At 37.2% G+C, this 25196-nt stretch overlaps 1 protein-coding gene across 1 annotated transcript in view; it reads right to left on the bottom strand.

Annotated features, from left to right (window-relative positions):
* Positions 1–24871, bottom strand: part of LOC150093669 (protein couch potato-like) — a 372477-nt gene extending 347606 nt beyond the window's left edge. Inside the window, exon 1 of the mRNA XM_090413245.1 lies at positions 24743–24871. Coding sequence (XP_090269371.1) covers positions 24743–24820 — 78 coding nt within the window. The 5' untranslated portion in view covers positions 24821–24871. The remainder of the gene's footprint in view (positions 1–24742) is intronic.
* Between the last annotated feature and the right edge of the window lie 325 nt (positions 24872–25196).

Here is a 25196-nt window from a genome sequence, read left to right as displayed (position 1 = left end):
ATAAGTTTCTAGGAGTTAGACATTTGTATATCATAACACAATGTGACCTTCTCAAGAAGACACGTTACTTGTAAGTTATCAGAGCGTAAAGTATAAGATGTAACAATCTAAGAAACATCATTTTTTTTTATATCTGTGAAAAGAGTGATGTCTCACAGCAAGAAAGAGAGAGAATGAGAATCTTCAACGTGTACATAACTCCTGACTTATACATCTCTCTTAATTTTCTTATTTTTTTTTTTTCTGTAGAGCTTCCCATGGATATTTTGACATACCACAGCGACGCCGGCTCCACCGCTGATGGATAGCGAAGTTAAGATACTTGTTCCAACACCGAGCATTCTGCTTATTCACCACGACGTCTATTCCACCAGAGACAACACTGAGAGAGTGAGTGACACACAGCACGTTCTAATAAACAACACCAGTAAACAGTGAAGTGTGTTGCCTCTAGAAACAAAGCAAGCCGACTGGAAAATGAGATTGACTACCAGTCTCCAGTGATACCACAGCTCATCATAGAAATGTTACGAACACCATCGAACGAAAAGAAATCATCACATTGCTTTGTGAGTCTATGTGTGTGTGTGTGTGTGCGCGCGCGCGCGCGCTTTGGGAGAAAACTAAGCGAAGTCTTGAGGAAATAGGAATAAATTTTAGTATATCTAACACGTGTCTTTTAAGTCGAAGCTTAAGTTTATAATTTTCACAAAGGAGGGGAGAATTAATTCTACTTATTTTAATTGTTATTTTAGACCAAAGGGAATTGTTTTACGCTTATTATATTCATAAATTCTAAATATTTTCAACAATGATTTTCAAAAATTGCTTTATTTAAAAAAATAAAATAAAATAAAAATAAATAAAAAATCAGCATCCAGCTTATCATCTGGACCACTGATGAATTTTCATCTGCCATGTATAGGCGATTTTTTTTTATCTTCTGAAATTCAATTTTTCTAAAAATGTTCTGTAGATTATTCGTAATTAAGTTCAAAAAAATACAAAAGTTGCATTAAACGATATTAAAATGACAGTTTAAGAATTATATGAAGATTCTTAATGCAAAGAGATATCCTGGAATTCCAAATTATTAACGTAATAATATCCGATCAGATTTCGCATATGAAATTATTAAATGTCAAAGTGTTATCGGTGTAGATAACACAGCATAAATCTCGGTCTACCTTTTCGTATTATTGTGATAATTAAAAACCTCAAAGTCTGCGCGAAGTCTGGAAATACATGGATAACCTTTTATTAGTCATTTGTTAGACGAAGTCTCCATTTATGAAAAAAAAATCATATTTTATGGTAAGTTAATAGAAAGTACAAAAATACATAATCGCTTAAGCTAAAATGATCAAGTAATCTCTTTACGACAGATACAATCTCAAAGCATTATCAAATTATAAAAAAAAGCAGTTGACCTTTAACTCTGCCTTATGAAAAATAGTAATCTGTAAAAATGAAGCATGTAGACGAACCTTCCGCTAGAGTGCGCTACAGTCGCCAGGAATATAGCACTATGTATGTGGTGGTTAGTAATTTATGCATGGTCTGATCCTGATGTATTCAGGAGATAAGATATTTTAAGATGATCTAATGTCGAGTGATCTATCTCAAGGAGCTCGGTATTTTCAGAGTTGGATAACCGAATAGACTCGGGACTTTGTGAAAAAGGGAAAATAAATGCAGTGTTGTCCTCAAAGAATATTGCCCTTTATACGCGAGTGTACTGAACCTGTTTGGGTTTTCAAGAGCCATTTACCTCCAAATATGTTTTCCCAAAAAGCAAGTGTAACTGTACGAATGTAAAAATGAAGAAAAGAAGGAACTTAATAGTGTTCCTCCCCATTGTGTTACTTCCACCTATCATCGTAGCCACCATTTTCATCTCCTGCTTCCGAAATTCAGAGAATGTCTCCCCTCGCTGTACATGAGTAGCTCTGTAGTCGACAGAAGGAGCCATGATTAACTGTGCATGATCGAATCTCACCGTTCGTTACTATAGAAACGTATACTCAACAACTGCTATTCAGAAAGCTTTCGTTTATGAATAGGAGATAACGTGGCAGGTATGTGAATCAGCCAGAATGTTATGAACTGACTGATAAATAGAAGTGTGCTTCGGAGAGCATCTGGACATGCAAAAGACCTGTTGGAATAAATTGTAAACTCTTCAGAATTGCTTTACCTTTGGTAGAAGATAACTTAACTATTATGATTATTACTTCTATTATTATTGTATGATTTTTTTTCCCATTTTGCCTTTCTGAGCAGATTTCCTGCTATTAAAAGCTAAGTCACAATTTTTATGTGAAACTCCAGTATGAAAGATTGTTAACCTATACAGCATTAGACTGTGAGTGGGTCATTTTTTTTTTTTTTTGGTTAATTTTATGTCACCAAAGTCATTCGTTTTTCAGTAAGGAGCGGCAGTAGTCTCACACCGAGCGATGAAAATCATTATCCACGTAAATACAGTCACAGACATCTATGCCTATACTGCTGCGTAGTATACGAACCCGAATCCTATTGGACTGATAACCCCTCTCAGCCAATCCGGCAGACCAGCAAGTTTAACATAATCTGATTATGTGATATGTTCATAGACATAGGTATTCCATCATCAGTTAATCGTGCTGTTGACTTGCTTCACGCATTCGAAGTATGCATTATTAATTATGATGTGAAACTACTGGAGAATTTTGAAGAAAACCAATCTATCGTTACCAACTCAACTTCTATAGAAATTTAACACCATCATTTTAGGTTTTCTGAAAATAATTCCCTTCATGCTCCATTTGAAATAGGAAGGTAGAAAACCGTGAAAAATATTATTTTATTACAACTTATTCTTTCATTACGTTTTCAAAATGAAAATTTCACAAGAACCAAAACTGTTACATGAAAATACATTTCCAATTGTTAAATAAACATTGCAGTTCAAATACCCCAATAACGTTGTTCTTAAAAGAACTGGGCGATGGACTGAGTCCTTCACTCTTTATCCCGTCATCTGAATGAAGAAAATCTGTGTGGATGGGGTGTTATTGAGCTAAAAAGCTCTAGTCATGGCTGGGTAACGGCAATAGCCGAGCCCCAGTTAAAACTTCATTGGCTACAGCATTGACATTCGTTACCCTGGAAATCCTAAAAAGGACTCTACGGGGAATCATTAACGTTGTTTTGACCATTGACATTACTGACAGGATGGGTGGAGCTCAAGTGCTTTTCATATTCCCCTTTATCTGTAATGAGAGTTGTTTGGGAATGGGAGGTTTGTGAGCAGTTAAGCTCGCCCTCTGAGGGCAGTAGTGTTAGCTATGATCAGTTGAGAGAAGAATAGCCTTCGGTCTTTTGTGTTTGTAGTAATCAGTCTCATTGTAATTGATAGCTTGTACGATTAGTGAGTTTGAATGTGAACTTGACTTCACGAAGAATTTTTCTGCAAGATCACGAAGGGAGGAAATGTATAGAATGCCGGTTTCTCGGTGAATTTGTGAATTTCTGATGAACCACGGTGCATCCAGGATCATCCTAAGACATTTGTTTTGGATTCTGTAATTTTGAAATGTTTGATCTTGAAGTGTGACTCCATGCTGGTGAGGCGTAGGTAATGACTGGACGTATTACCATCCGGTAAAGAAGCAATTTATTATGTAGGTTCAATTTGCTCTTGCGGTTGATCAATGGGTAGAGCTGCGCTATGACTTTGGAAGATTTGGAGCAAATGAGATTGATGTGTTTGTTGAAAAGGAGTTTCTTATCCATCAATACCCCAAGAGATTTGGTCTCTGATTGCCATGAGATCTTTTGACCAGAGAGCAGGATGTCTTCTTTGTTGCAGATCTTTCTTCTTGAAAACATCATAGCTGAGCTTTTGGGGGGGTTCACTTGAATCCTCCAGTTGGTGAACCAGTTTTCTAGCTCATTGATACTTCCTTGGAGTCTAGTGATTGCTAGGTGAGGGCTGAGCGATCTAGCTAGAATAGCGGTGTCGTCGGCATAAAGAGCCGTAGTAGTTGTTTTTGGGTTGAGAGGAATATCTGCCATGTAAGTTGTGAAAAGTATTGAGGCCAGAAGAGAACCTTGAGGTACTCCCGCCAGGATTTTGCGCCTTGTAGAAACAATTCCGTTGAGTTTTACTTGCATGTATCTTTCATTGATATATGAATATATGAGTTTCACTAGTTTAATTGGGATATTGTTTTCAATTAGTTTGAAGATAAGGCCTTGATACCAGACCTTATCAAAGGCTTTGGCAACATCCAAAAATACAGCAGCAGTATGAAGGTGCCAGTTAAAGCCATGAGTGATATGTTCTGTTAGTCGGTGAATTTGTTGCACCGTGTTGTGAGCTTTGCGAAACCCAAATTGCTCATTTGGGATTATTTTCTGTTGGTCCACTGCTGATTGTAGTCTTGATAGGATGACCTTTTCTATTACTTTGCCAAGACAGGAAAGAAGACTGATGGGCCTGTAGCTTTGGGGAAGTTGTGGGTTATTACCAGGTTTTTTCAGAGGTATAATGTCAGCGATTTTCCAATCAGAGGGAAAGTATTGGAATCTTAAAATGGAATTGGTAATATTAACTAGATGAATTATGGCTTTCCGTGGGAGTAGCTTTATTATTCTATTGGTAATGCCGTCAGGGCCGGGGGCCTTTTTATTCTTCAGGTGGGAAATGATATTTATTATTTCTGTTGGAGATGTAGGGGTGATGGTTTCTGAATCATCCTTAGGCTGACTTAGTGCATTCTAGCTTTACGATGAACTTTATAAATAAGATTGAAATTTAGGTTTGCATAAGATGGGCTGCATTGATTTTCCAGATTGTCAATTAGGGCTTCTACTTTTTCTTCATCTGTGTGTGCAACTCCAAGATTGGTCTTTAAAGGGGGAAGTGGTTGTCTTTTGGTACGAAGAGATTTTACAAACTTCCACAAGGAGTTATCTTCTGGGTTGATTTCCTTCAGTTTGGTTTCCCATTTGGAGTTCCTGTGGACCTGGAGGGCTTCTCGAACCTGTCTGTTCAAAGTGTTTAAGGTTGCTTTGTCCTGCGGGGGCTCTGGTGTTGTGATATCGCTTTATGGCCTTGTTTTTGGCCCTAATCAGGTCCATTATCTCTTCTGGGATCCAGTTAGGAGCGTGGTTTGAGTGACTGATGCTATTGCTGTGTTGATTTGCCTAGTTAAATTGTTTACAGCTTGGCCTATTTCTTCTTTTTTTACAAATGACAGGGGACCGATGTGGACTGGGAGAGCTTGTCCCATGGTAAGAAAGAATGATGTGGAGAGAGCTGACCTTGAAGTCCTAACCTGAGTAGGATGTAATTATGATCTGAGTTAAGCTCTTCTACTGTCTCCAGCTGGTATTGATATTTGATGTTTCTGAGGATAACCATGTCTAATACACCAGAACTTCCTGATGGGCTGTAGTGGGTGAGCTCAGTGGGTCCAGCTACTATTGATGAGTTGAATAAGGTACGGACTTTGGAGTTGATTGACGAACTGAACCATGCCGTATGTTTGGAGTTTAGGTCTCCTGCTATAATTATGGAATCCGTGGAGCCGAGGATGGAGTCTAAGTCTGCTGCCAATAGTGGAATGCTGGGAGGATTGTACGCTGCGTAGATTTTGAGTTTGCCAACGTTATTAGTGTGCACCTCCACACCCGTCACCTCAAGTTTTAGAGTTTGGGGGTTGGTCAGCGAGTTGTGGCTTAAATAATTTTTGATAAAAATAGCTGTTCCGCCTCCACTAGAGTTAAGTCTGTCTGTCCTGTATAAAATATAACCTCTTAGTTTTGGATTGTTTGATGGTCTGAGGTGGGATTCACTGATCATGATTATGTCTGGATTATATCTTTTTGCAAATTCTTGCAAGAATTTTGTTTGTTAAGCCATTGGCATTCCATGCTGTTATCATCATGAGAGAATTTGGTTTAGATTTTTTAAACATTAAATAAGCTTAAATCTAATATAATAAAAATATATTAAATATTTAAAGGTATATTTAATAGTATCTAAAAATTAACATATTTTTGAAGTATTTGCAATATGACTTTAAAATTGTATTAAATTATAAATTTTACCAAGATATTTTATAAAAATATAAATTACAAACTTAAGAAATATTTAAAAATAGCATATGTGACATCCCAGTTGCCAAAGGCAACAAAGTGAGAAATACACAGATTTTAAACAGAAAAAATCAATACTGTTGGCATCAATTTCACAAAAGCTTATTTCTTTTATGAAATTCATAGAGTATCAAAGTAGCAAAGAAAACAAGTATATCCATAAGTATGATAACAGTTTCATTAAGCTTCTTTAAGAAGAAATTCAAAATATCAAGTCATTCAATATACGTTACAAGAAAACGATGTTTCGAATTTCAATCGATATCACATCGTACTGGAAATCAAGCATCATTTCGGTTAAAGCACAAAATAAAGAAATAAGGCAATGTTTCAATATACTGCGCATGACCAGTTGTGTAAGAAATGTACCACTTTATGAAGGTATATTTGTTACGATATATTCGCTTCTGCCCATTTCGCACACCTCAACCTCTCAACACGCGACAAACATCTAACAGTTTTAGTTTGAAAATGGGATATTTTATGAAAATATATGAAATTTAACTTTCAAATTTCTGTTCGTTTGTTTTTTCTCGAAACAGGTTCAACATCATACATTGTAATTTCAACATTTTATCATTAACATTAAGATTTTTTTCTTGTCTTAGATATACAATGTAACTTGTATTTTACTAAAAACTTATTAATTATTACTTAGATAGCTAAGAATTATTTTCGAAAATCCAAAGTAATTTATACACCTATGCCTTTTTTTATATCATAATTCTATATTTTAGAATAAAACATACTGAGAAGGATGGTCTGTCGTAACAGGACCCACTGAACCAACCCACCACAGCCCAACTGCCACAGCCGACATTCTAGACATCGCCATCCTACACAACATCAAATATCAAATACCAGCACAGCATTCAAGCACTGAATGAATTATCATCAGACCACAACCCAATCCTACTTCACTTAGGGAACAAAGACCAATCACCTCTCCCCAAACCTCCATCATCTGGTAGAAACTTAAGAAAGTGCTACCCGAACACATTGGTCCGGTTCCCCATATAAAAGCCAAGGAAGAAATAGACACGGCAATAAAGAACCTCACCAATCAAATCAATAAAGCCATAACAGCAGCCACAGTATCTACGATTACCCACAAACAAAATCGTCTCCCGGAAAAAATCATGGACTTAATAAGGGAAAAAAACAGACAAAGAAAAAGATTAAACAAATCTGTCCGAGAAGCTCTCCAGAGCCACAGGAACCAACAATGGGACAACAAGCTCACCTACATCTCCACAGCAGATCATTCCATATGGAAATTCCTAAACAACCTCAGGAACAAGCGCAAATCCCCCCCCCTCTGCAAGCAGAGCAGCACCTTGCATACACAGATGCTGACAAAGCCGAAGCCATAGCAAGAAACCTAGAGAAACAATGCAGTCCTGCATATGAGAACCTAAACATCAGCCACGTATACAAGATCCATTGTAAAGTCAGGTTCACAGTAAATCGTCCCGATGTCAATCCAAGTCCTATAATGCCTACCTCACCTACCGAAATAATCGGCATCATCAACCATCTCAAGATCAAAAAAGCCCCCAGATCCTGACGACATCACTAACCAAGTCATCAAGGCACTACCACGCAAAGCCATAGCACATCTGGCAAACATCATGAACTCCATCCTCAAATGGCAGCACTTTCCCCAGTCATGGAAAATAGCTGACATCATCCCAATTCACAAACCAGGCAAAGACCCACACCTACCTGAAAATTTCCGTCCCATCAGCCTGCTATCCAATTTAGGGAAAATAGCTGAGAAAATCATCCTCATCAGACTCCAAGATCATGTCAACCAACTCAATATCATTCCAGAAGAACAATTTGGCTTCCGTCAAAATCACAGCACCACCCAACAGATCCATAGACTGGTAGAATACATCACCACAGGATTCAATTGGAATAAACACACTGGAGCTGTCTACCTAGTAATCTCAAAGGCCTTCGATAAGATCACCAAGGCCTCCTCTACAAACTTATCATCGCTAACCTTCCACTAAACATGATACATCTGATCAAATCATACCTCTCCAACAGGGGGATGCAAGTCAAAATCAATGAAACAGTCTCAACCCAACGGAAAATCCTCGCTGGAGTTCCTCAAGGATCACTGCTAGCCCCGATCCTGTTCAACATCTATATGGCAGACATCCCTCAAAATCCTCTCACATCCTCCATCGCCCTTTATGCTGATGACACGGCTATTCTAGCCAGATCTCGTCAACCACTTCTCGTCACCAAAAAACTAGACACCATCCTGAATCTAGAAAAACGGTTTAAAGACTGGCGACTACAATTAAACCCCCAGAAAAGTACACCGATACTCTTCACAAGAAGACGAGCATCCCCCAAATGAGACATCACCCTGTTCAACTCTAAAATTCCCTGGAAAACTGAAGCAAAATACCTCGGAATACTTCTCGATAAGCGATTATGCTTCAACAGCCACATCAAGAGCACATGCACCAAAGCTTCAAAAGTTATCGCCCAGCTATAACCCTTGATCAACAGACACAGCAAACTAAGCTCAAGAAATAAAATACTACTGTATAAGACAGTGATCCGTCCCACAGTCATATACGCCTCCCCAGCCTGGAGCCATACCTCCAAGACAAACATCCTCAAGCTACAAAGACTACAGAACAAATACCTGCGAATGATTCTGGACGCCCAGTGGTTCATCAGGAACGCCCAGATCCACCGGGACATAAATACCCCCTACATCTCTCCACTACTACGCTCCCTAGGCAGAAAAATTCTTTATGAAGACATCTACGCATCCAAACCAACTAATAGAGCAAACCGGAAACTATGACGGTAATGACCACTGGAAACATAAAAGACCGAAAGCCATCCTAACCCCCAACAACGAATAACCACTTCTTCCCACTAAGGGCTAGCTAAAATAGCTCACAAATCTCTCCCATCACTGCTCCCAAAACAGACAACAGGGAATATGAAAAGCGTCAAGCTTCACCCTCTGCGCCATATATGTCCTGCGAGAAGGGTGGTGGAGGGAATCAATCGACCGTGAGATGCGGTGATTGATTAGTTCAATCCTATACCCTTGGAGGGTAATGGATGGCAATGCTGTAGCCAATGTAGTTATAACAGAGGCTCGGCTATATTGCTGTTACCCTCCTGCCATGATCAGAGCTTTAATTGCTCAATAACACCTTATCCCTACACTGTCCTCTACAGATAACGGGGAAAATGAAAAGCATTCTTGCTTCGCCCCTTTAAGCCAGTCCTTATAAGGACTAATACTGAGAAGTGGGTATCGAACATCAGGTGGAGGAAGAGTCCTTTTTAGGACTTCCAGGGTAACGAATGGCAATGCTGTAGCCAATGAAGTTTTAATTGAAGCTCGGCTATTGCCGTTACCCGCCCATAACCAGAGCTTATACTCAATAACACTCTATCCGTCCATTTTCTTCTACAGATAACGGGAAATATGAAAAGTTCTTGTTTTAACCATCTAACCAAAAAAAAAAAAAAAATTGCTGAATAAATTTTAGGTATCTATGTGCCACGCTTAGTCAAGTTCTGAAGGATTTAAATTTATTTGATGCACTGAATATCAACATCGACTACAGAAGTCAAGCATCATTTCAGTTAAAACAAGATAAAACCGAAAAAAGAAATAGTTTCAGTATACTTCCCATAAACACATTTAACATTTAATACAAAAAATGTACTACTTTTTTGAAAGTACATTTGTTATGGTTATATTACTTGCGTTCATTTCGTACAGCACCACAGTGTTATACTGCCTCTCACCATGACAAATATATAATAATTTATTTTGAAAAAGGAAAAACTTTTTGTAAATGTATAATGTTTAAAAAATAATGATGGAACCTATATTTTACTCTAAAAACTTTATTAATTTTAATTTTAACTTTAAGAATTATTTTATAAAATTTAAATAATATATACACCTACATAAGTTTAGTATTATGATATAATAATAATTTTTACAGCAAAATATCCCATCGAGGTTGCGGACAGGATTGATTCATTCAATCCAATACCTTGGAGGGTAATGAATGGCAATGCTATAGCCAATGAAGTTCTAACTGAGGCTTGGCTATTGCTGTTACCCTCCTGCCATGACCAGAGCTTTAATAGCTCAATAACACCTTATCCCTACACTGTCCTCTACAGATAACGGGGAAGATGAAAAGCATTCTTGCTTCGCCCCTTTAAGCCAGTCCTTATAAGGACTATAAGGATCCCATCGAGGTGCTGAATTGATTCATTCAATCCAATACCCTTGGAGGGTAATGGATGGCAATTCTGTAGCCAATGAAGTTCTAACTGAGGCTCGGCTATTGCTGTTACCCTCCTGCCATGATCAGAGCTTTAATAGCTCAATAACACCTTATCCCTACACTGTCCTCTACAGATAACGGGGAATATGAAAAGCATTCTTGCTTCGCCCCTTTAAGCCAGTCCTTATAAGGATATAAGGACTATCCCATCGAAAGGGACTATCCCATCGAAAGGATGGATTTTGAAAACGGTTCAAAGTCCTTTTTAGGACTTTCAGGGTAACAAATAGCAATGCTGAACCAAGGAAGTAAACTGAGGTTCGGCTGTTGCTGTTATCCTGGGTGATGAGTTTTTGAGTTTGCTCCCTTAGGGTTTTTGCCTTAAGGGAGCACTTTGAGTCTCCGGGGAAGGTGTTCTCCGGCACGGCCCGCTGAGGGGTTCTTGTCGGTGAATTATTTTCCTCGGAATTTGAGCGGTTCTGCTCAGTGGTCGGGGAGCCCGTCACTGAGTGGAACCAACGCTGAGATATGGACGGTCTTTCTCCCACTATGGAGTGGCCTAGAGATCGTCCGATTTTTTCAGATTTTACCCTTTACTTACTAATCAGGGTAACAATTAGCAATGCTGAACCGAGGAAGTAAACTGAGGTTCGGCTGTTGCTGTTATCCTGGGTGTGAGCTTTTGAGTTTGCTCCCTTAGGGTTTTTGCCTTAAGGGAGCACCTTGAGTCTCCGGGGAAGGTGTTCTCCGGCACTACCCGCTGAGGGGTTCTTGTCGGTGAATTATTTTCCTCGGAATTTGAGCGGTTCTGCTCAGTAGTCGGGGTGCTAGGACGGGGCGGCCGACACTGAGTGGAACCAACGCTGAGACACGGACGGTCTTTCGCCAACTATGGAGTGGCCTAGAGATCGTCCGATTTTTTGAGATTTTACCCTTTACTTACTAATCAGGACTTCCAGGGTAACAGATGGCAATGCTGAACCAAGGAAGTAAACTGAGGTTCGTCTGTTGCTGTTATCCTGGGTGATGAGTTTTTGAGTTCGCTCTCTTAAGGTTTTTGCCTTAAGGGAGCACTTTGAGTCTCCGGGGAAGGTGTTCTCCGGCACGGCCCGCTGACGGGCTTTGTCGGTGAATTATTTTCCTCGGAATTTGAGCGGTTCTGCTCAGTGGTCGGGCAGCCCGTCACTGAGTGGAACCAACGCTGAGATATGGACGGTCTTTCGGCCACTATGGAGTGGCCTAGAGATCGTCCGATTTTTTCAGATTTTACCCTTTACTTACTAATCAGGGTAACAAATGGCAATGCTGTAGCCAATGAAGTTTTTAACCGAAGCTCGGCTATTGCCGTTACTCCGCCATGACTAGAGCTTTTTAGCTCAGTAACACTCCATCCACACAGATTTATTTCATTCAGATGACGGGATAAAGAATCAAGGACTCAGTCCATCGCCCAGTTCTTTTAAGAACTTAAGATCCCATCGAAAGGATCAATCAACCGTGAGATGCGGTGATTAATACCCTTGGAGGGTGATGGATGGCAATGCTGTAGCCAATGAAGTTCGGCTGTTGCTGTTACCCCCCCCAGGGGTACTGAGATTCGAGAGTTTTGAGTTCGCTCTCTTAAGGTTTTTGTCTTAAGGGAGCAATTTGAGTCTCCGGGGAAAGTGTTCTCCGGCACGGCCCGCTGAGGGGCTTTGTCGGTGAATACTTTGCTTCAGAATATGAGCGGTGGTGGCGTGTGGGTGGAAGGCTATCACTGAGTGGAGCCAACGCTGAGATGAACGGTCTTTCGCCCACGATTGAGTGGCCTAGGGATCGTCCGAATTTTTAGAGACGGCTTTACCTTTAAATATGGCAATGCTGTAGCCAATGAAGTTCTAACTGAGGCTCGGCTATTGCTGTTACCCTCCTGCCATGATCAGTGCTTTAATAGCTCAATAACACATTTCCCTACACTGTCATTTACAGATAACGGGGAAGATGAAAAGCATTCTTGCTTCGCCCCTTTAAGCCAGTCCTTATAAGGACTATCCCATCGAAAAAATATTTCGATAATATTATAGTAAAATATCTCTCTCCTGTGTCGAAAAATAGTACACTTTTGGTATCAAAAATGTACTATTTTTGGTACCAAAAGAATGGTGAATGGATCAATTTTATTTTTTAAAAAATATACAAATTTAATAAAAATGTAAATGTTTCTTCCTTTATGGCATCAACATGCACTTCCTTTTCATTTGGCACAAAATGTAGCTTAAATTAAGGGGATATTAAATCCCACATAGTTTTAAAAAGCATATTTCATCGGTGTTGCAAAACGCAAGATTCCAAATGAATAATAATAATGATAATAATAAAACAGGCATCTTTCTGATATAATCGTGATGTTATCGTCAGTTACTTGATATATTCAAGACATCTATGAAATTCATAAGCGCTGTAATGGATGCTTTGCAACTAAAAAAAATCACACATGAAAGCTACATTAATATATATATTCTATAAGAAATAAACTATAATCAAATCGCTTCTAATACATCTTCTGAAACTAATCCAAAACCAGCTAAATGCTCGTATTAGAGGTTGTTAATTCGCAGTTTTTTCATGGATCCAAAATCTCTGAAACTCATTTTTTATAATTGAGAAAGATGACATACATCGTTTTAAATGAAGAACAAGATGAATTGACATATTTTTGACACACACACACACACACACACACACACACACACACACACACGCGCGCGCGCGCGAGTATATGTGTGTGTTTCTGATTTCGGTTTCTCTGAAATATTCAGATTGTAATATTTACTCGTTCCAGAGCCAAAGCTAATGAAATATTTCACATAAAGACGCTTTCCCCTGAATATCAACATCGCAAGGTATACCGTGCATGTTGACGTTCAGTGCTACATTATTTATTCAAGATATTCAATGAACTTTATTTATTTTGAATAAATAATATAGACCTGTTTCAATATTTATTTGAACATTGTACACATTATCATCCCACATCATCACAAAATCGATAGTATGATTTTGGTTTTAATTTGATATCGGCTTGGCTCTCTCGACAAATATTAAATGCATTGACAAATATAAATGAAGTATTCCATTACTTGTTGGATTGTTTTCAAAATATAAAAAAATAATATATAAAATCAGCCTTACTTGGATTACGAAGCGAATGCTCTCGCTGGAATTTTCTACTAAAACTAAGATATCAAAATATTATACATCCCTTATCTTATTACACATATCCGCAAGGGGATGTGTAACTTAGGGGTAAGGACTGGGGTAAGTTACACATCTCCTTGCGGGGATGTGTAATGCATAGCATTACACATATCCGCAAGGAGATGTGCTTTGCATTATGGGAGATACTGAGACAAGGAGTGACGAGACTTGATCCACCTTTGCTGCGAGTTGCCCTGGTGTTGTACCACCATACCTCAGTCCTGAAGATATTTTCAGGCGCAAACTTTGTTTTCTCACACTTGGATAAAGGATTAAACTAAATTTATTATAGTCTAACCAAGTGCAAAATAAACTCTCAACATTATACATCCCCTTTTATATAAGTACAAAGAAAAAATGCCGCACTATGTTCATTCTTTCTTTCTTTGTATTGATAAAAAACATTTTCGCAATAAACTTAACGACTAAGGATTATCATATGGAAGAGATGAAGTCAAGTGACTGACACGTGATTTAGTCTTTTGAAAGTAAGGAAAAAAAACCTAAGCAAGTAGAATATTTAATTACCTTTCTTGTGGTTCAAACATTTACTATTATACGATCGATACACTCTCTGAAGTGTGCAACAAACAATGTATCTCTGAATATGCACTGTTTGTTGTGTATATTTGGCATCCTATTCGATATATAAATATGTGTTGAATAAGGAAAACTGAAAAAAGAAACGTTTGTTTGTAGAAATTAGTCTAAAGAGGGTTGAATTCTAGAAGTTGCAGAGCCAAAATAGCGAGAGAGAGAATGTACTGAAAAGACAGAGCCTCTAGAAAGTTGTAAAAGTTAAAAGGATATGGTGAAGATACAATCCCCAGAGACTTTTGGGATTTAAGCTTCCAGTGGGCAAACAAGATACTTGCTTCCAGTACATGGAATGAAATTGAGTAGTAACTGGTAAACTTTAATAAGGAAACTAAGGTCTCTCCGTGCTACTACACGAAAGTCATTGTGTTCGCAATTTAGCATATGAAAATAGTGGAGTTGTTTGAATCGGTGGCGAAGAGATGCGTTCGCCTTATTTGTACAACCTATGGAAATGTTAATTCTGCCAAGGATCACGAAGTTTGAGTGGAATTTGGTTTTCAGATATTAATAACAAGTTTGAAAACACTTTTTTGTTATTATTTTCGGAAGAAAATACAGCCAATTGTAATAAATTAGCTATTGTATGGCTGGATCAGAACACATTTCAGTCGTTTGAATGGAAATTCTCGGCGAAAAGTAATTTAGGCTTAATTCCTTTAGTGGAATCCTCTGAAGCGAAAAAAAAAAGAAACTACGGAGACTTCAAATAAATTCATGATGGAACTAGAAGAAAAAGAAACAGTTGAAAATTAATTCTGTTCGTACTATTTAATTAACACATATGTATGTATATAAATTCATAATTTCACCTGCCACAAGCATTTCCAGTATCGAAAATTAATATTATCCAGATAATGTAAAAATCCTCCCAAAGAACAACATGATTGGGGATTCTAGAACACATTTTTCTTTGCGTAGCGATTATAAAAACTGAGTTAATGCTTCCCTAGAAAATTGTTAAATTAGTGGGAAACTTGGCAGAGGTTTGCAGTGATTTTTTTTTCCTATGAGTAATTTTAAAGCAATTCCTTTCAGTACTGTGCATCCGTGGATTGTTTTCGTTTTAGGGTTATGTTATCATATCGTGCAAAAGCGATGGTAGTACTATAATTCTGTGCCCTAAAAGTACAACAATTAAACGCATTGTTTAACCGGGAAAATTAAAAGCCCTAGTTTATTTTGGTCACAAAATACTTAAAATACTTAAAGAAGAATTGATGCAAATTACTCGATCATTTGAGACAGTTACATATCCTCATTCAGTTATTAAATACCTCTTTCGTTATCAAAACCAAAATTAAAAAATAATAACAAAATATAGAAATCACTTCCGTAAGATTATTAGCTGTCTGATGAGTAATGGAAATTATATCCGAAACTACTATGGCAAAATCCAGTTAGTCAAAAATATACTAAACGTCTATAAAACTAGCGTCCCCCTCCCCTACACATGTAGAAATGTGTGGTCCAAAGCAGCTTTCTACAGTAAAAGGATCAATACTTGCGAAATAACTGTGAGTCGAATGCTAGTTTACTGTTCTCAATCAACTCATACCTGCATGAGAAATACGAAACATAAAATTTGGCACTCGGTGTAAGCTGGGTTATTTAATCTATTTAATCTGAAATGGTATCTAGATGACGATGCATAAGTATAAATGATGCAAGATAAGCATATAAATGGTCAGTATGAGGAATACATAACATAACATAACCCTATTTCTTAAACATACATTTAAGAAATGTTTTTAAGGCAATAGTAGAATCTATTATACATCGAATTCAAGCGAATAATACTCAGCTGATGGAATTTCTACATTTCAGTACTCTCACCTCCTTTAACATCCGCTTGCTTATTTTTCATCGAGGTTAAATCGAAATACGTTAATCAATATGTATACGAGTGCCGATAGGTTGGAACATACGCTAGTAACTATAAACGTGCCCATTTCGTGAGCTAATTGATTAGTGTTCTTGTGGCTTAAACAAGGTTTCTTTATTGGACTAATTATGTTAATTAATATGTTGTTACTAAAAAAAAAGATGCCGGCCAGTGTGTTTTCGAACGAGGAGTTAGCTGATATCCAATTCGTTTTCTGCTTTCGTAACAGCAATGCGACGGCTAATGTTTACTAATACCGACGGCCGTATTCATCCTTAATCAACAAGTTTTTATTCAATGCAAACCACTAAGTTCTAATAATATGGTTTGGGCAGCATGACACAGTCGTAAAGCAAATATTGCACTTAAAACAACGCTTTGAGGATCCTAAGTAAATACTCACGTACTGATGCAAAATGTTACAGATGTTCAATGTCCTGTTACCAATCCGCATTTCGGTAAATGTGAATTGGCAACAATGTGAATTGTAAATGTGAATTGGCAACAATGTGAATTGTAAATGTGAATTGGCAACAATGTGAATTGTAAATGTGAATTGGCAACAATGTGAATTGTAAATGTGAATTGGCAACAATGTGAATTGTAAATGTGAATTGGCAACAATGTGAATTGTAAATGTGAATTGGCAACAATGTGACTTATTCAGCATCAGTTAATGGGACGGCATTTAATGTTCGTCTCGATGAGAAAGAAATATACCTTATTTATTTTTACAGAATGAGTAAGCGGGCCTTTTTGATGACTGTTCCTTTATTGACCCGATGATGTATGTATTTCCATGATGATAGAATTTTACGCATTTTTCTGAAGGTTTCTTGAGTACCTAAATCATCGCTAACTCAACTGTTGGATGCTGCCAGCTATCCCCAGAATAGCAATTTAGAAATCAACCAGTAACAGAGAGAAAGAACAAAACAGACATTGTATTATGATGTAAATTAAATGTTTATCCAATTAAATCGTATGTGCAACGATCGCAAGATGTTTATTGATGCTTATTTTATAAAATAAAATTAACTCCTAAGTTGAAAAAATTAATTAAGTATAAATACAAGATGAGATCAAAACATTTTGAACCTTCTAATACGAAAATAAATATCTAACATCTAACACTGTAATTAAGTTCAGGGGATAATAAATCCCTCATTATTTTAAAGCCGGATACGAAACTCGGAGATCGAAATCTAAGAGTTTCCTGCCGAGTCCAAGCGTAAGTCAACTTGGGTGGTACAACACTAGGGCAACTCGGAGCAAAGGTGGAGCGAGCTCCGTCAATATCTTTAATATTTTCTCATAATGTAAAACGCAGCTCCTAGGAGATGTATTATTACTGTTTTACATTATGAGGGAAGGTCACTACCCAGACCGGTTTCGACCTTTATTGAGGTCTCATCAGTGAGTAGGTAGATCTGGATAATACCAAGGTTTAAGTGAACCGAACTTACATCCCTTAACTTAATTTACGTCGCCGGAAAAATAGCCTCTTGGCTCTTTATCGTAGTAATAATAATATATGGGTACACCGGCCTGGCAATTCGTTAGTAGGGGTTTATGTAAGTTCGGTTCACTTAAAGCTTGGTATTATCCAGGTCTGCCTACTCACTGATGAGACCTCAATAAAGGTCGAAACCGGTGCGGGTTAGGTTTGGGTTCTGAGAGGCTCTGCTTGGGGATAGGTTTTTGCTTGTCTCTGAGTGGGGCCACCGCTGAGATTATGGCTCTGCTTGGTGGTGGGGGTGAGCCTGACACTGGGTAGAGCCAATGTTGAGAAGTTCTTCTCGGTGACTGGGTGAGTCTGTCACTGAATGGAACAACGCTGAGATTGGCGATCTTTCTGGATCGCCTAATTTTTAGAGCCCGCTTCACCTATACAAAGGTCGAAACCGGTCTGGGTAGTGACCTCTCCTCATAATGTAAAACAGTAATACATCTCCTAGGAGCTGCGTTTTACATTATGAGAAAATATTAAGGATAGCGATGGAGCTCGCTCCACCTTTGCTCCGAGTTGCCCTAGTGTTGTACTTCCCAGGTGTTGACTTACGCTTGGAAACTCTTAGATTTCGATCTCCGAGTTTCGTATTGGGCTTTAAAATAATGAGGGATTTATTATCCCCTTAACTTAATTTACGACGCTGGAAAAATAGCCTCTTGGCTCTTTATCGTATCTAACACTGTGTTTTAGTTGGTTTTGTTCATTGCAAATGGATATCTACATATGGGTTAAAAATCAGGTTGGTGTCGATATCACACTTTTTGGTTAAAAGCATTCCAACAATCAACTTCGGAAGATATTCCTATGAATATGCTATTGACTGAGGAATTATTATTCGTTGTGATCTTAAAAGAATAAGGTCATCCCTATGCTACAGTCTATGGAATGAAACTGCTCACGGAACTTGTTTATCTATTTATACAGACCTTAAAGTCATTAAAGTTTTATATAAGACCAGTTAGCCTCTATCGGATTGAAAGTAAGCTTAGCAAATGTCCTGTAGTTGAATACAAAAGATTTGAACGGATTTCTTTCCTATGTAAGTTAATACTCAGCCACTGCACTGCCTTAGCTCAGTTGGAAGGATACGAACAAAACAGATTATTTGAAACTAAGTGATGGGGAAGGACTCATGAGTTGTGCATTAATATCCGTTTCCTTTCCCCGCATAAGAATCAGTCTCTAAAACGATTCCCATATAACATCGCCTACACTGTTATGAAACGGAGTTATACGGCACCAAAAAAAAAAAAAAAAAAAAAAAAGCTATTGTTGTTTTTCGTTCACTAGAATTACGCCAAGAGTGAAATCTTCGAACTGGGTGGAGCTCGCGCCAAATATTATATTTCATTAGTGGCAATCAGTGAAATTTCATTTACTTAACTACACGTTGAAATCAGTAATGAATAACGTAATGAACAAACATTGGTTTTTATGCAGCTTTCATTGACCCTACACAATTCAATAACCCGAATATCTAATTTCAAATTAAACACCTAAGAAATTATTTGAGCAATAAATAAAACTAAAAATTTCGTGTTGAAGAGCAAGCGTCTGTTATGATTTATTTATTCATTTAAGTACCTGCTTAGTGATTTTTAAATGCTTTTTAAGGTGTATTTTGAAAGCATCGAAGAAATAATAGTATTAAATCATACTATTCAACTGATACTCTTAATTACATCGAAACTATAATGTAATTAAGAGTATCAGCCGAACTGTATGTCGACAACCGATGCTCTTCATGACACTGAAATTATATTTCATTCGTTTACTTAGTGATGGATGTTTTATTAATTAAATTTTAATATTCTTAATTATACTTGTCATTAACGTACATCAAATACTTGTATAAGCAGTTGATAAATATCGTTAATATACATCTAAATATTAATATTCAATGTGGAAAAGTGTTCGAAAAGTAGTCTTTTTAAGAAATACAAAGCTTCTGATGCAGAAATCTTACAAGATAACCACTTTGGCCGTAACTCGCCTGTTTGAACAGAGAGTTCGTAAAAGATGGCGATGACCCCCCCCCCCCCCCCCCACGATTCAATCGTTTCTAACGGTCGGCACAAATACTACTTCTAAAAATTTCAGAAGTCAAGTATGTTGAGAAAACATTGGATTGTCGGGGGGGGGGGGTCTTCATCATCAAACTCACCAATATCACTGTCGCTTTTTCGTGTACAGACCAAATAAAGCAAACCATCGCTTTATCAGGAATTTAGCATACTAGTGTTGCTGAGCCAGCATGTATGTGATATTTTCAAGAGGACCAGTTTGGTAGTTTTTCTCTTATATAGAAATCGTGACTTATTTGCATTTTCTTCTAGATATAAGTGAAGAGAGACAGACAGTGAGAGAGAAATCACTCATAACATTGTTCCTGAATCTATCGTCTATCTTTCTGCCATGTAAGTGTGTCAATCATAAACAATCCCTACAGGTACACATGGAAGGAGCTCTTCATAACACAACAAGCCTGTTTCTTGTATTCTCATTAACGAATAGTTTTGATAATCCTCAATAAATACCTTTCAAATCTTCTTAAGTTACGTATCATTCCACTCCTTATATTACTGTTGTCTCTTCGTAATGTCGATCCCAATAGTCTAGCACTTAGACTAAGATCTTATAATAGAATCGCGTTAATAGATACAGTTGCATCTATTGTTGTTTATTTTGTTCCAGTATATACTTACCTATATATATACAGGGTGTTCGGGATAAATTTGACAGTTTCGTAAGGAAAAAGAAAATCTTCTTTGTATCTATTAAATTTAATGAATTGACAAAAAAACATTACAGGCAGAGTTAATTACAATACTATCAACAAGATTTACTCAAAATAACCACCATTAGCATCGATCACAGCTTCAATTCTGCTTCGGAACCTCGAACAAGCTGATGCTACAGTCTCCCTGGGAAGGGCCGCAAAAACTGTTTTAATTTTATCCATTAACTGGGCTTTTGTATTACTGGAAGTGCGATTGGTGTCTTTTTCAACTGCGCCCCATACAAAATAATCCATGGGGTTAAGGTCTGGGGAGTTTGGAGGCCAAACATTTGGACTGGTGAAGTCGTAGAAATTTTCAGACAACCATTTTTGACTTTTCCCAGAGGTGTGGCAAGGGGCCGAATCCTGCTGCCATACATACGGCCTACCATTGGCTACCCTTGTTATCCAGGGCTTGACTACAGTTAGCAACTCCACGAACAAAGCCCGAATTCCAATGCCAGGGTTCTTCAACACCTGTTCCTGCAGATTTGCGAGGAATTCTGCTGTACGAACGCAATCAGATCGTCTGCTAGGGATCTTTCTTCTTGCTACATCCTCGTAGTCACCATTGCAAGTCTCTAGTTCATGCCTGATTGTTTTTACTGTATTCAGGGAGCATTGGGCAGCAGTCGTAATATCCTTATTTTGATGGCGGGCACGAATCATCATGATACAAGTTATTCTCTTCCATGATTCAGGTGGGTTCCAGCTATCCATCCTTTCTGACATCTTGTATATGAATGAAGAAGGGTCCAAACTTTTAAATGAAGAGAAGTGTGTGTTAATACATGTAACTTACGGAAAAATATAATTAATTATAAATATGTCATATTTATCCCGAACACCCTGTATATATATATATATATATATATATATACACACACACACACACGCTAGAAAGAAGATGCTTTTATGTAAGGCTATTATTCAACGGGCTGTCAGCCGAGATATTTGTATGATAAATGAAGAACGCAAATATGTAAACAATGGTTACAGCAACCTAATACAATAAATTACAGATATATTCTGCAATTTGAAGAGCAATAATAAACACTATTATGCTTTCTTTTAGACAGAAGCGGCCATGTTTTTTCTTTCTTCAAATATCATAGTTTATTGAAACTAATATTTCTAGTTTTTTTAATCTTTCTTTGTCTTTGTTAAATGATCGTTTTAGAAACAAAACTATTGATTTCTTCTTTCTATTCTCTTCCTTTTTTTTCCAATCTCTTCATATTTAAAATGATTCGGAATTTGAATATTTTTTAATATTTCTTCTACATATAAAGTTTTTTCGACTAAACCTCAATATCGGCATCATCTGAATATTTTCCCTATCTCATACCTCCTGGGATATTCTCAACCGCTAACTCACTCTCTCTCTCTCTCTCTCTCTCACACACACACACACACACACACACACACATACGGCAGTATATATAGTCCATGTCAAATGTCTACACTTTACTCTTCGGTATTTTTTCCCTCCTACGATGCCTCTCGACATTAACTTCCTACTGCTTTGATTTTTTACCTCTTTCCAAAGGATGAAACCGAGGAAAAAGTCAATGTTTTGCAATAAAAAAATTATAATAAAGTAAAAAAAGAGTCAAAGTAAAGTTTGACTGTGTGTATTGTACTTGAAAAATAAAATAAAAAATACAATGCGGGAAAGTAATGAAAGATTCAAGCCAAAAATGTCTCAAAACTTGTACGATAAGTGCAAAAGTTCTGTTTTATCTTTTCAAATCGATTTCGTGAAAAGTTTGAATAACTTAGAGAACTTGCAATATTACCACCAAGGGAAATATGAGTCCTTATCCAATACTTTCTCTGTGGGAGTCGGAAGCTGTCAATGTCTGCGGAATTCAAGAAATTCTTTAAGCATGCCTGTCGAATTGATAGGTTTTCTTCCCCGTGCCGCGCTGTACGGTATTAAAAATGACGAACACAAACTCTTACTGGAGGGGGAAAGAGAGAGAGAGAAGTTATGAGTTTTGACAGGGCTTTCTGCCCTGTTAACACTGGCAAAAGGAATATTACACCAACACGGAATATTAAATGATCAGAACACGCTATATATCGACACATCGCTATTGAAAAAGGTTTCCTTGAATACTTAGTACTCGAGTGGTCACATTGTTGAGGGGAGGAACTAATCTAAAATGATTTTACATGGGTGACACATTTTGGATAGAGAATTATTTGGTGGCTGAAAAAAAGAAAAATCACGTCTGTTCTAATTAATAACAGTTTTTGCGATGTAAAATGCCAACAAATTTTACAAATGTAATATGTAATAGAGAAGACCAAGATTAATAAAAAAAAAAGTTGGTTCTATTAATAAAATAACACTAATAAAATTACTTGAATTCATAACTCTGTCAACAAGAAAATTTTCTAAAGGATGACGTTAACAATGAATTTTTCTAAACAATGAAGGCTAACAGTGAAATTTGCCAAACAATGACCACTAATCACAGTTGTTACTAACAAGGAGATCTAACTGTCGTTATCAACAATGAAATCTAATTGTCATTGTCAACAATGAAATCCAAACTGTGGTTATCAACAATGAAATCTAATTGTCATTGTCAACAATGAAATCCAACTGTCGTTATCAACAATGAAATCTAATTATCATTGTCAACAATGAAATCTAATTGTCATTGTCAACAATGAAATCCAACTGTCGTTATCAACAATGAAATTACTTCAAACAGCTAAACATTGATTGTTTGCTATTTCGTTCTTTGTTGATTTCAGTAAAGAGAACAAGGTATGTAGTTTTTAATTCAATTAAAGGAATTTGATTTGAAAGAAACCATATATAAAATCAACATAAAGACTTCCGGAGATCGGATTTTTAGAACTTTAAGAAAGCATAACAATTGCATGGATTAAGTATGTAGGACTAATTAATGTGGATTATAACTTCATGCTGAATAATTCATAATTCAAAAGGCATTTATTTCATTTTTGTTTTCTTAAAAGATTTTGCCACATCTCATACCTAAGTGGATTTTAATAAGAACTAGAGATAAGCAAATTGCCGCATCTCGAGAAGAGTTTACTTCATTAAGCGCGTTCATGCATGTGTAAAAGCAAACGTTGCATGGCATTATTTTTCAATTACGAACCACTCATACAAAACACTAGAAAAAAAAAAAATCACTTCTAGTCATATTCAGTTCGGAGTGAAATTTAAAATCTAAGATTTCCACTTAAGACAGTTTCTTTGAAAAACACGTAGATATCTTTTCTCTCGATCGAAATCCATGAATAGCAATTCGGAAACTGCATTTTCTTCCCTGAAGAGCGAAGAGTTGTAGTGGTTTCTATGTAATTTTCGTAAAAGTGAAGTTTAATCGTAGAATCCAATAGAGCCGAACGATTAGGAGTCTAGGTGTGTATAAAAAAGTTAGCATATAGTTTAACTGATGCAGTTCTGCACCATAAAGTACGAGCTATCCGACAGTTTCCAAAGAAATCGACTACTTCCGCAAAGGCAAACATTCATCCCGGTACTCAAGGAGAGTTAATATCGGCAATACCGCTATTTAGCGAAACCTACTAAAGAGATATTGAAATTCTGAAATTGTCATTAAAATTTTAATTCTTTACGTTTCAGTTTCGTTCAGTACTTTAAAAAGGAAAGGTTCGTAATGGCGAGTATAAAGTATTGATCATCAAAAATAATTATTTTGTCAAACGAATTGTCGATCATTGTTCTAGAGTATATATATTCTTAACAGAATAAAGTATTTTCTGAAAGAATCGCATTTTCGTTGCTTTTCAACGACGAATTTTCAACAATGCAGTTTCTACAATGAAATGCACAGTTGATATTAATTTCGAAAGCTCTACTTCTCGTCTGCGAAATCTCTATGACAACGAAGCTCATGCTGTTTATTGCCTAACATATTTCGCAATAATGTCTTTGCGTCAATAATGAATCATTTGTTGTCTATTTCATAGCGATAAAATTGCCATACTAGCTAATCATGTTTGGTTTGTTTTATCAGCAAAATATTTTTGTAACAATGAAGTTATTTCGTTTTATTATTATAACGAAATCATGTCTTTCTTGTTAATGAAATGTTCATTCGTTATTAATTATGAATTCTAGGAGCGGTTTTCTTTTACGAAGCGAGTTTAAGCTAAATATTTGCAGTGAACATTTACAGGAAGATTTAAATAAATTCTAGTGACTACGAAATATCGTTCTTGGAGTGTTTGGACACAATAATGTTGGACACAATCGCCAAAAAAAATCAAAAACTCCTTACCTCATCTTCAGGATTGGTATTAACCGAGTCCATACTCTGGCTTAACGTTATGGAACTTTCCGTGCTACTGATAGCCATCCCCCGATCGTCTTCAGACACAGGAAAATGGTTTTTTTCCCCCCAAATGACAGATGAAAAGAGATAGAGGGCCGACACACTTCGCTTCACACGTTTGCAGAAGGTGCTTTCTCGGAAAAACTATGTGTGAGTGCTACAACACAAACTACACGCCGACACCACGTGCTGGTGTTTCACGAGTGACGAGGACGATCGGTGCGAAGGTGCGGTGCGACGAGTGCAGTGTACGGGAACTGTGAGACTCGGCAGCGATCCTAGGCGCTACATGTACACACGCACACACACACGCACTCACGCACGCACACACGCACGCACGCACACACACCTAATGGCTAGTCCACGTCGCAAAAGGAGGGATGGCTCGGATGTGTCTATC

Source organism: Typopeltis vanoorti, chromosome 23 (assembly GCF_054136105.1).
Source record: "Typopeltis vanoorti isolate ZY-2024b chromosome 23, IOZ_Tvanoo_1.0, whole genome shotgun sequence".
NCBI classification, from domain to species: Eukaryota; Metazoa; Arthropoda; class Arachnida; order Uropygi; family Thelyphonidae; genus Typopeltis; species Typopeltis vanoorti.
Note: the sequence above shows the minus strand (reverse complement) of the source record. Positions and strands in the feature narration are given on the sequence as shown.